This window comes from Octopus bimaculoides, chromosome 23 (genome assembly GCF_046866305.1).
Source record: "Octopus bimaculoides isolate indiv1 chromosome 23, ASM4686630v1, whole genome shotgun sequence".
Classification (NCBI taxonomy): Eukaryota; Metazoa; Mollusca; class Cephalopoda; order Octopoda; family Octopodidae; genus Octopus; species Octopus bimaculoides.
Window position 1 is genome coordinate 24560386 of NC_142950.1, and position 12500 is coordinate 24572885.

The following is a 12500-nucleotide window of genomic DNA, read 5'->3' on the forward strand; positions in this document are numbered from 1 at the left end:
GATAGTAACATTGATCATGAAAGCATTCTCTCATGGATCAACAACCGGATTACTAATTCCCACTTTGAAGGGTATGTTTGCAATCCAGGAAGAGGAAATGTCAACCAAAAGGGACAGAGACGCAGGAAAAACAGTTAAATGATTTACAATGCAGTCTTTGTGGAGTTAACACTGAAGATATCACCCACATCATAAACAGTTGTGCGATCTTGAGAAATTAGGCTTCTGAAAACCAGAAAGGAGAAAACTGATTCGAAGACTACAGATCTAAGCCTTCACTGGAACTTTAAAAATCTGTGAAACTTTCCAGAAGTTTATCATTTAAGTATATATGAGCATGTCGAGACGTGCAACTATATACATAATACATACATACATAAAATACATACATAAAACAAAACATACGCATCTGCACATATACACGTACGTACATACATACATACATACATACATACATACATACATACATAAAATAATACTCTTGACGTCGTTGAAATTCCAATGAAGGAACCTTGGATCTAGGTTAGAAACCGGCTCTTTCTATATTGACAAGAGATCTTGAAATAATACTGAATGACATACATACATACATACATACATACATACATACGTACATACATACATACGTACATACATACATACAGCAACACAAACATACATATATAAACGATATTAAACACGACCACGTCTGGCATACATACATACATACATACATACATACATGCATGCATACATACATACATACATACATACATACATACATACATACATACATATATACATACATACATAGAGCAACACATAAACATACATAGATATACGATATTAAACACGACCACGTCTAGCCTTGTGATGGGTTAGTTCTTTAGCGAACTCAAATTAGTGTTTACATGGATATAATGTTTAATATCGTGTGGGGAATAGATTTTATATTAAAAATATCTTACCATCAACACACACACCACACACACACACACATACACAAACACATACATACAAACACACACATACATACACTCGCACAAACACATATATGCAAACATACGCACACACACACTGGCGTGTGTGAGTGTGTGTGTGTGTGTGTGTGTGTGCTTACGCACACACATATACATATATAAACACGCACACAAACACACACACATATTTAAACACATGGACGTATATACTTACACATGTATGTTTCTATTTAAATATATTCATACACATGTACGTTCTTTTGTATGTATATATACATATATATATATATGTGTATATGAATATATATCTATGTAATTGTTCAGTTCTATGTATGTATGTATGTATGTATGTATACTATGAAGCGAATGGAAGAATATTTTCTTTTTTTTTTTATTGGGTGTGATTGAGGTAGGCTGGATGATGGGGTCGATATATGATCATATTTTCTTTGCAAGACATGTTGTAAACAGAAGCGTAGGTAGGTGGAGAAGGCTGTAAAGATAACGAAAGCGAAACCAATAACTGAAAGGAAGGAAGGAAGGAAGGAAAGAAGGAAGGAAGGAAAGAAGGAAGGAAAGGTGAAAGAAACTTTAAGAAACCACTAATTAAATTGTGTTTGTGTGTGTGTGTGTAGATAGATAGATAGATAGATAGATAGATAGATAGATAGATAGATAGATAGATAGATAGATAGATAGATAGATAGATAGATAGATAGATAGACAGATGGCGGGTTGAAAGTTTCGGACCAAAACATCTGATATTTTATTTATATTATGTTTTTGTTGTTATCATAATCGTTGTTGTTGTTGTTATTACTATTATTAAGGCGGCGAGCTGGCAGAAACGTTAGCACGCCGGACGATATGCTCAGCGGTGTTTTGTCTGATTCTACGTTCTGTGTTCAAATTCCGCCGAATTCGACTTTGCCTTTCATCCTTTCGGGATCGATTAAATAAGTACCAGTCGAACACTGGGGTCGATGTAATCGATTACCCCCTCTCTCACAATTTCAGCCCTTGTACCTATAGTAGAAAGGATTATTATTATCATTAATAATAATAATTTTGTTCATGTCTAATCATCATTATTTTATTTGTTTCATCCAATTTTAGATATATTGAAGCATGTCTTTGATAATTCCGGAGCATGTTGAATTTATTTTGTGCGTGACTTGTGACCCACTTTGCATGTATGTACGTATATATATATATATATATATATATATATATATATATATATATATATATATATATCTATTGGGTCATCCCATAAATAATGTGGTTTTTTTCAATTGCATGAACTAAAAGTCGGAGGGAGACGGCATAAAGTACTTGCATCAACTTGCTATAAAACTGGTAGTAATTTTACCTTGTACTTATTCTTAGTGCAAGTTTTGAAGAGTGCAGTTCGATTTTAACAGTTTTTTTGTTTTTTTTCAAAGCTATAATGGAAAAATCACAAAAGAGCATATTCGGCATATATTGCGTTACGAGTTCAATAAAGGCAACAACGCAACGGAATGTGCAAGGAATATTAATGCAGCATATGGGGATCGGATAATAAGTGTCACCGGTGGTTCCAGAAATTCCGAGCCGGAAACTACAGCCTAGAAGACGAGCCTCGTCCTCGAAGGTCTATAGAGCTTGACGATAATGTCCTGCAAACACTGGTGGAACAAAGTCTCATCGTAACTGCTGAGGAGCCAGCAGAGAGGCTTGGATTTGGTCATTCAACCATTCATCGACACCTGCGTGCCATCTTTGGTTTCAAGACGAATGGTGTTCTTCCAGGAGTATAATGTTCGGCCACATACAGCAAGGATGACATTCCAAAGGCTGGAGCAGTTTGAATGGGAAACGATGTCCCACCTACCATATTCGCCGGACATTGTTCCGTCTATTTATCATTTATTCTGCAGTCTTCAAAATCATTTAGACGGAAAAAATATGAATTCTGTAGACGAGGTCAGAACAGTACTGGAGGAGTATTTCTCGTCACGGACAAGTGAATTTTGGAAGAGGTGGCTTGCAAGTCTACCAGTTAGATGGAAGAGCATTGTAGAAAATGAAGGAGAGTATATTATAGATTTTTTAAAAAATCTTAATTTTGAAAAATAAAAGAAGTATAAAAAAACTGCATTATTTATGGTATAACCCAATATATATGTATGGACATATATGTGTTTGTGTGTATAATACATGTATGGTAGAGTATGGCATACGCGGAATTTAAGGAGTTGAAAAATTAAGCTAATATAGAATTATCTTTGCAGCATCCCAACAGGAGTCTTTGTTTCCTAATAGCAAAGATAATCTCAGCTGATCAAATGAATTGCGGCTGGTCCGGGAATCGAACCCATAACTGTACTATCGCGTGTCCAACACCATTACCTCTACACTACGCAACTTCTCTACCAACTCGCGTAGAAAATAGTATAATTTTTAGAGTAACATTTATCTGTGACATGTTTCAGTTAAATATTGTTATAAAGCGGTGCCTATGGCTCGTGCAGTAAACCCACCGGAGGATAAATCATGTTCTATCCGCTCTCTGCTTTGTATAGTAGCCCCATGAGAGGATATCCGCTACATACTGTGTGATAAACGAAATATTAATCAATTGTTGAGCTACACTCTCAGACATTGTTTATCTTGTTGAGTTGTGTTGAACGGTTAACAGGACTGTCAATTACCAGCTAATAAATCATAGGCAACATCATCATCATCATCATCATCATCATCATCATCATCATCATCATCATCATCATCATCATCATCATCTTTTTCATCCCCACCGACGTTGTCATAGTCATCGCCATGATTATGGTTACCATTATTTATCATTATTATTATTATTATTACTATTATTAGTAGTAGTATTATTATCATTATTATTATTATTATTATCATTATTATTATTATTATTATTATTATTACTGTTATCATCATCATCAACACCAACATAACAGTCCCCATCGCCATCATCTTTATATTTCTCTTAGTCCTTTTCTATATTTTATATATATATATATATATATATATATATATATATATATTCTATATATTCTCTATATATATTTCTCTCTCTCTCTCTCTCTCTATATATATATATATATATATATATATATATATATATAGAGAGAGAGAGAGAGAGAGAGAGAGAGAGAGAGAGAGAGATGCACGCGCGCGCACACACATGTCTATAGATACACACAATCAAATAGATAAAGTCTAAAAAAACATCTAATAATTAAAACAAAATATAATTGAAATGGAAAATAAAACATTATGGGTTCTCAGCTACCCCTGGGTGGGCAACCACTGGCTAAGTCGGGTTAGAGCATCCCACGTCTTTATCCACCCACTATTGCTTGAACTGCAGCTTCACGTTCCTGAGGCGTCCCTTGACATTTTCATTGTGTGTTTGGCGTAGATAACGGCCCACGTTTTCAGGAAACCCTTATTTCATCTCAAAGAAATAGTTTTATAATATTTTTACGAAGCTCCTATCCCTCAAGTGTCTCATATATTCGAGACCGATCTCAGTAGTCAATACTTCACCGATATACCCCTTTCACCAGAACTATCTGATTATGTCTACTGGATATTAGTTTGATCTTCAAAAGGGAGTGAATATCAGGTTATCATTCTTTGTTGTCCGGAAGAAGGGCATCATTGTTGTTTCGAGCAGAGCACTCCTCTTCACTCTTTGCTATTTTCTGTTGGTGTTCATTCAGGTTTTGGAGGTTTTCCTTTTGTGTTTCACTCGACAGTTTGGAAACCTTCCTCCGCAACTATCATCTCTCCTTCGTCACAAGTCGGTGGTGTAGTGCTGCACTTTGTTTCGAACAATACCAATGCAATACAAATGGACAGAAGGAACGCAATGGTTTCTTCGACAGGATATTGGTGTCAATGATTCCAGTCGTTTAAACAAAATTGAGAGCAACTAGCCATTGCACATCGCTACGCTGCTGGGCTACGACCTGGTCAAGATGGAATAGATCCTTCAGCAAAAACCTACCACAATCATCACATTGATATATTCAACAACAACCTGTACTTTTTCTTGAAACAAATTTTAATTCTTTCACTCACACACACACGCGCGCGCGCGCGCGCACACACACATTCCCCTCTCTCTCACTGTATTTCTCTCTCAACAACAGCTTTTTCTCCTCCCCTTTTACCCTCCTAAATATCTACTGTGACAGGGGTTATCTCCCCTTTTCATTCCTACTTTTCTGTTCTTCCTATACAAAGATGTTACAGACAGACGGAAATTAGCCTGCATTTTTCCTTGGCAGACATCGGAAAATCCTGAGTAAAAATCAGACCTCATATTCTTTCGGATCTTTTTGGAACTCCGAAGAAACTTAGCTATAAGTAAGTAGCAGTTTGTGCATAATCTCTACTCAAACTAATACTGAAGGTAGGCTGTGCATATATATATATATATATATATATATATATATATATATATATATATATATATATATATATATATATATATATATATATATATATATATATATATATGGGAGAATATACAAATAATAACAACAGACGAGGACAGGTGGTGTAAATAACAAAAGTATATATTAGTATGACGCTCGGGAATACGGAGAGTATGTGTGTGTGTGTGTGTGTGTAGTCTGGATCTACTTCGCAAACAGATCTACTTGTTAAACCACGTCAGGTCAGTCAGTGTGGATGTTATGGCACCAACAAAAGTTCTAATCCACCCCCACCAACGAAACCAGACACTACAATTCGCTGGAAGCTGCTTCTCTATGGCTGACTATAAAATTTTCGCTTCGTTTTGTTTATCCAAGCTCGAAGGGTAAGGCAATGTTATTTATTGAGAGGTTTTCTAATGAGATGAAGGCAATTTCCTTAGATTGGTAACGTACGCCGGTAGTCTTCGACTCTAATATCAACCAGAGCGGCAAGCTAAGGCTGGTTTTCATTTATACTTTAAGGTCTGGGCGGATAGTGCTTTCCATTGGCATAACTCTGGGGCGGGGTGAAAATGGATTTTACATGCACATTGAGATTGCATAAACGTATTGATATGAGAGGGTGCAATATAATTAATTACGATTAACTCTATTAATTACATTTTAGAAATATAAACCAGGAAATACGATTGCAGATAAGGAACATGGAAATACAGGAAAGAGTGCGTTAGGCCGTACATAGACAGAAGGTTGACGTTTGGTTAAGCAGGGAATAGTTTAAGTTGTCCACATTTTCAAGTAATTGGTTGCACGTGACACAAGTTAATCATCTGAATTATTAACATAGAAAGGAAATTCAAACGTAATCTGAAATCTAAACGGATTGCTAACAGGAATCCGGAACCAGTTTTAAAAGAGTGAACTGCCAGCAGGTGATTATTTTCGTAGTTACTAGCTTTTTTATGAGATGAGATAATAAATGTGATGGCCAAGCGGCAATGCTAGTATTTGGTGTCGATACACGGCTGGAAATAAATTTATTTAGAAAAATATCATTAATAATAGTTGGATGTTTAAAAAAAATTAATTCATTGCAATAATTTCCAATACAAAATATAATTATCGGATTTTATAGTTAAAAAATGAAAAAAAAAAAAAGAAAAAAGAATAATAATTTTTTAATTATTATTATTGCTCGGAAATATTCACCTGGGTCGTTAAAATTTGAAATAAACAATTAATAGCAACGTGAAACTTACCTGCAATGGCCAGGTGCATCACAAAAAAATTCATTCTAGAACTACCGCGAAGTCGAGCTGGCAGCACCACTCTCAGAACGAAGCAGTTACAGACCACAATCAGTATTAACAGAATCCATAGAAAAGTCAACTGCTCAACCTGTACATAATATAGATATATATATATGTGTAAGAATGCAATATGTGTGTGTGTATAAGAATGCAATATATATATATACATACATACATGTGCATACATGTACATCGTGAGAAAGAGACAGAGAGAAATATGTACGAAATATGAGAGACCTGTGTGTAATATATAGAGGGATATAAAAATGAGTTGTAAAAAATAATTGGAAAATAACGATAACAGAAACGTTACCGCACTTGACCAGCGGTTTTGGTTAGCCTGAGGCGATGGTAGAAGACACTTGTCACGCAGTGGGACTGAACCCGGAACTATGTAGTTGGTAAGCAAACATGTATGCATCTGAGTGTAAACGTTAGTATATTCGTATATATCGGAAAATAAATGTTTTCGATTATATGACACCCTTATAAACATTAAAATTTATTAAAATCTGAAATTATACATTCAAATTATTTATTAATTATTATAATGGGAATATTTAATATTTAGTAGACATGCCCTTTGCATTTTTCAATGCAAGGACCCTATTAGGTATGTTACAGCTCAGGTGACGAATATTCTCGCACGGAATTTCTTGCCAAGTTTCATGCAGTAATCTCAAAAGATCTGGCTCTGAAGATGCTTTCTTGTTCTTTTTATGAAGTGACCTGTCCACTATGCCCCAGGGGTGTTCGATAGGGTTCATAACTGGTAATTGGCTCGGCCATAGAAGCTTTTTAATGCCATTCTCATCTAACAAATCTTGGGTCATTTTAGACGTATGACAAGGAGTTCCATGTAGTCTTCTTTAATCATTTCACCACTGGAGAAGATTGAAAGGAGTCCTTTCTGCAAGATGGACATATATTTATCTGGTTTATCTTTCCCTCACACACCACCAGCTCTGATCAAACATTGCTCTAAATTGTTCCTCAAACCATCGCCGAATAGCTGCCATGTTTCCTTGTTGGCTGCAATCTCTTCGCATCAAATTCTTGACCCTAGAGTCTCCAGACCCACACTTGACCACTGTCAGGAAATGCAGCAAATTTGGACTCATCAGAGAATATGACAGTGTGCCAAAATGCTAGTAGCCTATCTGCCATCTCACTGGCCCAATCTTTTCTCCGCTTGATGTTGGCTGGTCGAAGAAGTGGCTGCCTTCTTGCTGCTCTGCCATAGCAACCAAGTTTGTGGACATACCTGACAGCTGTTCTGGGACTGACATTCTGTGATGTCAGAGGCTTTGCATCGAGGATTATCCTCCACATATCACTTAGTAAAGAGAAAAGTCCTGTTAGAGGGCCCTGCTTGATCTGGGTGTGAAGATGTGGACCCCTTCCCCTCTCTGGGGAATTGCACAATCACTCTATTAACTGTAGAAAGCAGGATCCCAAGGTTATCTGCGATTTAACACTGACTAGGTCCATAATAGAGCCTCTTTGAAATTCAAACAGTTCCAAGGCTTCTTTTGTACATGGCATGAATAAACAGTCACATATAGAACCTGAAACATAAACATTTCAATTAATAAAAGATATAAATCTTTACAAGTTAGAATAAACGTACACCGATGATTTATGGGGTGTCTATTTACTTCTAACATGTGTATATATATATATATATATATATATATATATATATATATATATATACACACACACATATATATATATATATGTTTGTATGTATGTATGTGTGTGTGTGTTTATGTATGAGTATATAAATATATGTGTATATATATATATATATATATATATATATATATATATATATATATATATATATATATATATATATATATATATATATATATGTATATATATATATATATATATATATATATATATATATATATGTATGTATGTATGTATGTATGTATGTATGCATGTATGTATGTATGTATGCATTATATTTTGAGTGATTTATGAGAATTTTCACAGCCTTCCATAAATCTAACATAATAGGCTAAAACTAAATTGAAAGTACGTTGATACATTGGATTAATCCTAGAACTCATTCTCCAAAGAAAAATATTTTTTTTATAGATAAATAAAATAGTTGTGGTATTTCTAATTGAAACATGGTTGAAATTCCTCATTCCTGCGTATTCTAGTTATTTTGATTTCCAAAGGAAATAATATTTCATATAAAATTTTTCTAAAAAAATTGTATGAAAATACTTACTTTCGTCGATATAATTTACCGACTTAGTATTCAGTATTATTGTATTTTATTATTATTATCATCATCATTATTATTATTATTATTATTATTATTATTATTATTATTATTATTATTATTATTATTATTATTATTATCAGCATCATCATCATCATTATTATTATTATTATTATTATTATTATTATTATTATTATTATTATTATTATTATTATTATTATTATTATTATTATTATGTGTGTTGTTATAAGGAGTGGCTGTGTGGTAAGTAGCTTGCTTACCAACCACATAGTTCTGGGTTCAGTCCCACTGCGTGGAACCTTGGGCAAGTGTCTTCTACTATAGTCTCGGGCCGATCAAAGCCTTGTGAGTGGATTTGGTAGACGGAAACTGAAAGAAGCCCGTCGTATATATATGCATATATATGTGCATGTGTGTTTGTGTGTCTGGGTTTGTCCCCCAACATCGCCTGACAACCGATTCTGGTGTGTTTGAGTCCCTGTAATTTAGCAGTTCGGCAAAAGAGACAGATAGAATAAGTACTAGGCTTACAAAGAATAAGTTCTGGGGTCGATTTGCTCGACTAAAGGTGGTGCTCCAGCATGGCTGCAGTCAATTGACTAAAACAAGTAAAAGAGTAAAAGAGAGTAAAGAGTATTATTATGTTTGTTATTATTATTATTATTATGTTTGTTGTTATTATTATTATTATTATTATTATTAATATTATTATTATTATTATGTTTGTTATTATTATTATTATTATTATTATTATTATTATTAATATTATTATTATTATTATGTTTGTTATTATTATTATTATTATTATTATTATTATTATTATTATTATTATTATTATTACTGTTATTATTATTATTACTATTATTATTATTATTATTATTATTATTAATAATAATACTACTACTACTAATAATAATAATAATAATAATAATAAGATCTCAACAGGCATGATAGAGCTGCACAATATATTCACTGGGTAATATGCAAAAACCTGGACTTGCCCCATGATAAAAACTGGTGGGAACACAAACCACCCCCAGTACTTGAAAATGATCACATTGCACTCCTCTGGAACTTCACCATTCAAACTGACAGAAAGATAGACGCAAATAGGCCAGACATCATACTGAAAGACTTCAGACAAAAATCATGCCTCCTCATTGATATGACTATCCCAATTGATATAAACGTATCTGTCAAGACCTACCAAAAACTGAGCAAATATAAAGATCTTGAAATAGAAATTAGCAAAATGTGGAATCTGAAGACGAAAACAATACCTATTGTCATAGGTGCCCTGGGAATGACAGCGAAACGGGCTGGTTACTACCTAGCTCAGATACCAGGAAACCCCAAAATGGCTGAAGTTTAAAAGATAGTGCTCATGGGAACTGCCCATATCCTACGTAAAATACTGTCTATGTGATCTCAAATTTTAAAGCAAACACATAATTTTCTTATGGTTTCTTAAACATTCACTTGAACAAAACTGTACAAATCCAAATATATGGTACCCTAGGCATAACACCTACATGAACTTCTAACTTGTTGTCTCTTGAGGTCTCTGGGTGAGACTTGGATCCAACTTGTACAAATGCAAAACAAAAGTCAAACATAAAATAATAATAATAGTAATGATAATAATAATAATAATTATAGGATTTATGTTATTACTCCAGAAAGTAAAGAAACAATAAAGAAGAATGCGACTGTTATCAAATGAACAATATTTCGACATCTCGTGTGTCCCCAACAGGTTCAAAAATAAACTTGGAGTGGAAGTAGCAAGGGCAGTAGCGAAATATCTTCTAGTCCAATGAAATTTTACAAACACCAGTTACTGACGTCACCTAAGTCCAGACCAAACAAAACCGAACTTCAACAAATACAATGAAATGACCCTTTAAGAGAACCAACCAACCGGAATGAGTTATGACCATCTCCACAGGGAAACCAACTAAGCAGAACGACAAGCTTGACTACGGAAAAAAACATCACCAGTATTTTAACGAATCAAAAATCAGATCCGTTCGCGGAAAAAATTATAAATACATTTTATCCCAAAACATACCACTACAAGCAAAAGCGTCTACCAGAAGAGGATCAGAGAAACTGTAAACCAAATTCCTTTTTTACTATTTTCAGTATGACTTGTCGACCAGCACTAAAATTAATGAACTTTGTACATTCAAACAAATTGATATACAGTTTTAATATTATTGACTGCTATGAACATTCAAACTTACACCTGTCCTTCTAATTCATAATGATAAATTTATGTTTTGAACATGATTTATCAACATTGAAAACATTTTAATCTGTCAACATTGAAACTTTTAAAGATGTTTTTCTAATTCATAACTTTAAACTTTCACCATTGATAAAGAAAAAAATATTGTTGAAACTAGTTTGGTATATATGTAATTAAATGTACTTTAAACATTTACGAGTTCTTGAAATTTAGGTGCATTTTCAACATTTTCCTGTATTTTTTCCTACGTGGAAACACCACCCCACTTTTGTTATTTATATATATATATATATATATATAAGAAACAGAGATGACACAGGAAAAACAATGGTTATATTATGAAGTTGATTAGCTTAGATCCGTTTCTGCTATAGGATGCATTGCCTTAGTTGAGTGCCCTGAATAACATCCTATAGTTTCATCAGACCCTACTAGTAGAAAAAAGAAAAATATATATATACACATGCGCATGCACTCAAGAAAACGCATGCAGACACACAGCCACACACACAGTGAAAAGATACACATTCTTGCATACCCACTCACACAAGCACACGGACGCACATATGTGTGTGTGTGTGTATACTTTATATATACACACACATACACACATATACACGTATGAAATACATATCCACCGGCATACATATTCACTCTACACGCGGACACAATAAAAGAGAAAAAGAAAATACATGGTGATAGAGACCGACCCACACACGCACACATCACATTCTAAAGAGACACACACGCGCATATATAGATACGAATATACATTTATCTATACAATAAAGATGAACGTCTGTTTGTGTGTTTCTCTGTCGATTTATAGGAAGAAAGGCTATAGCATCTACATAAAAACTAAGAGTTTATCATTGGGAAAAATTGTTCGAGGAAGCCAATGAAAGTGGTCCCGAGTCTCTAGGTGGCCCACTAAGGGAACTACAGGCCCTTTTCCAAAATGTTGCACATAGCGCAGTTCCTACTGAAAAAATGTCCGGTCCAAGCGTGATAACATACATACAAACACAAACATGCACACAGAAACACGTGAATATGCAGAATACATACATACATACATACATACGTACATACCCACACGCATACATATATATATATACACACACACACACATACATACATACAAACATACATACATACGTACGCACATACATACTTACATACATACATACATACATACATACGTCCATACATACATACATCCATACATACATACATACATACTAAAAACGGAAA

At 34.0% G+C, this 12500-nt stretch overlaps 1 protein-coding gene across 1 annotated transcript in view; it reads right to left on the reverse strand.

The window, feature by feature from the left end:
* The window catches only part of LOC106876599 (cardioacceleratory peptide receptor), a 62609-nt gene that overhangs the window by 42099 nt on the left and 8010 nt on the right, over positions 1-12500 (reverse strand). Inside the window, exon 2 of the mRNA XM_014925211.3 lies at positions 6682-6820. Coding sequence (XP_014780697.1) covers positions 6682-6820 — 139 coding nt within the window. The remainder of the gene's footprint in view (positions 1-6681; positions 6821-12500) is intronic.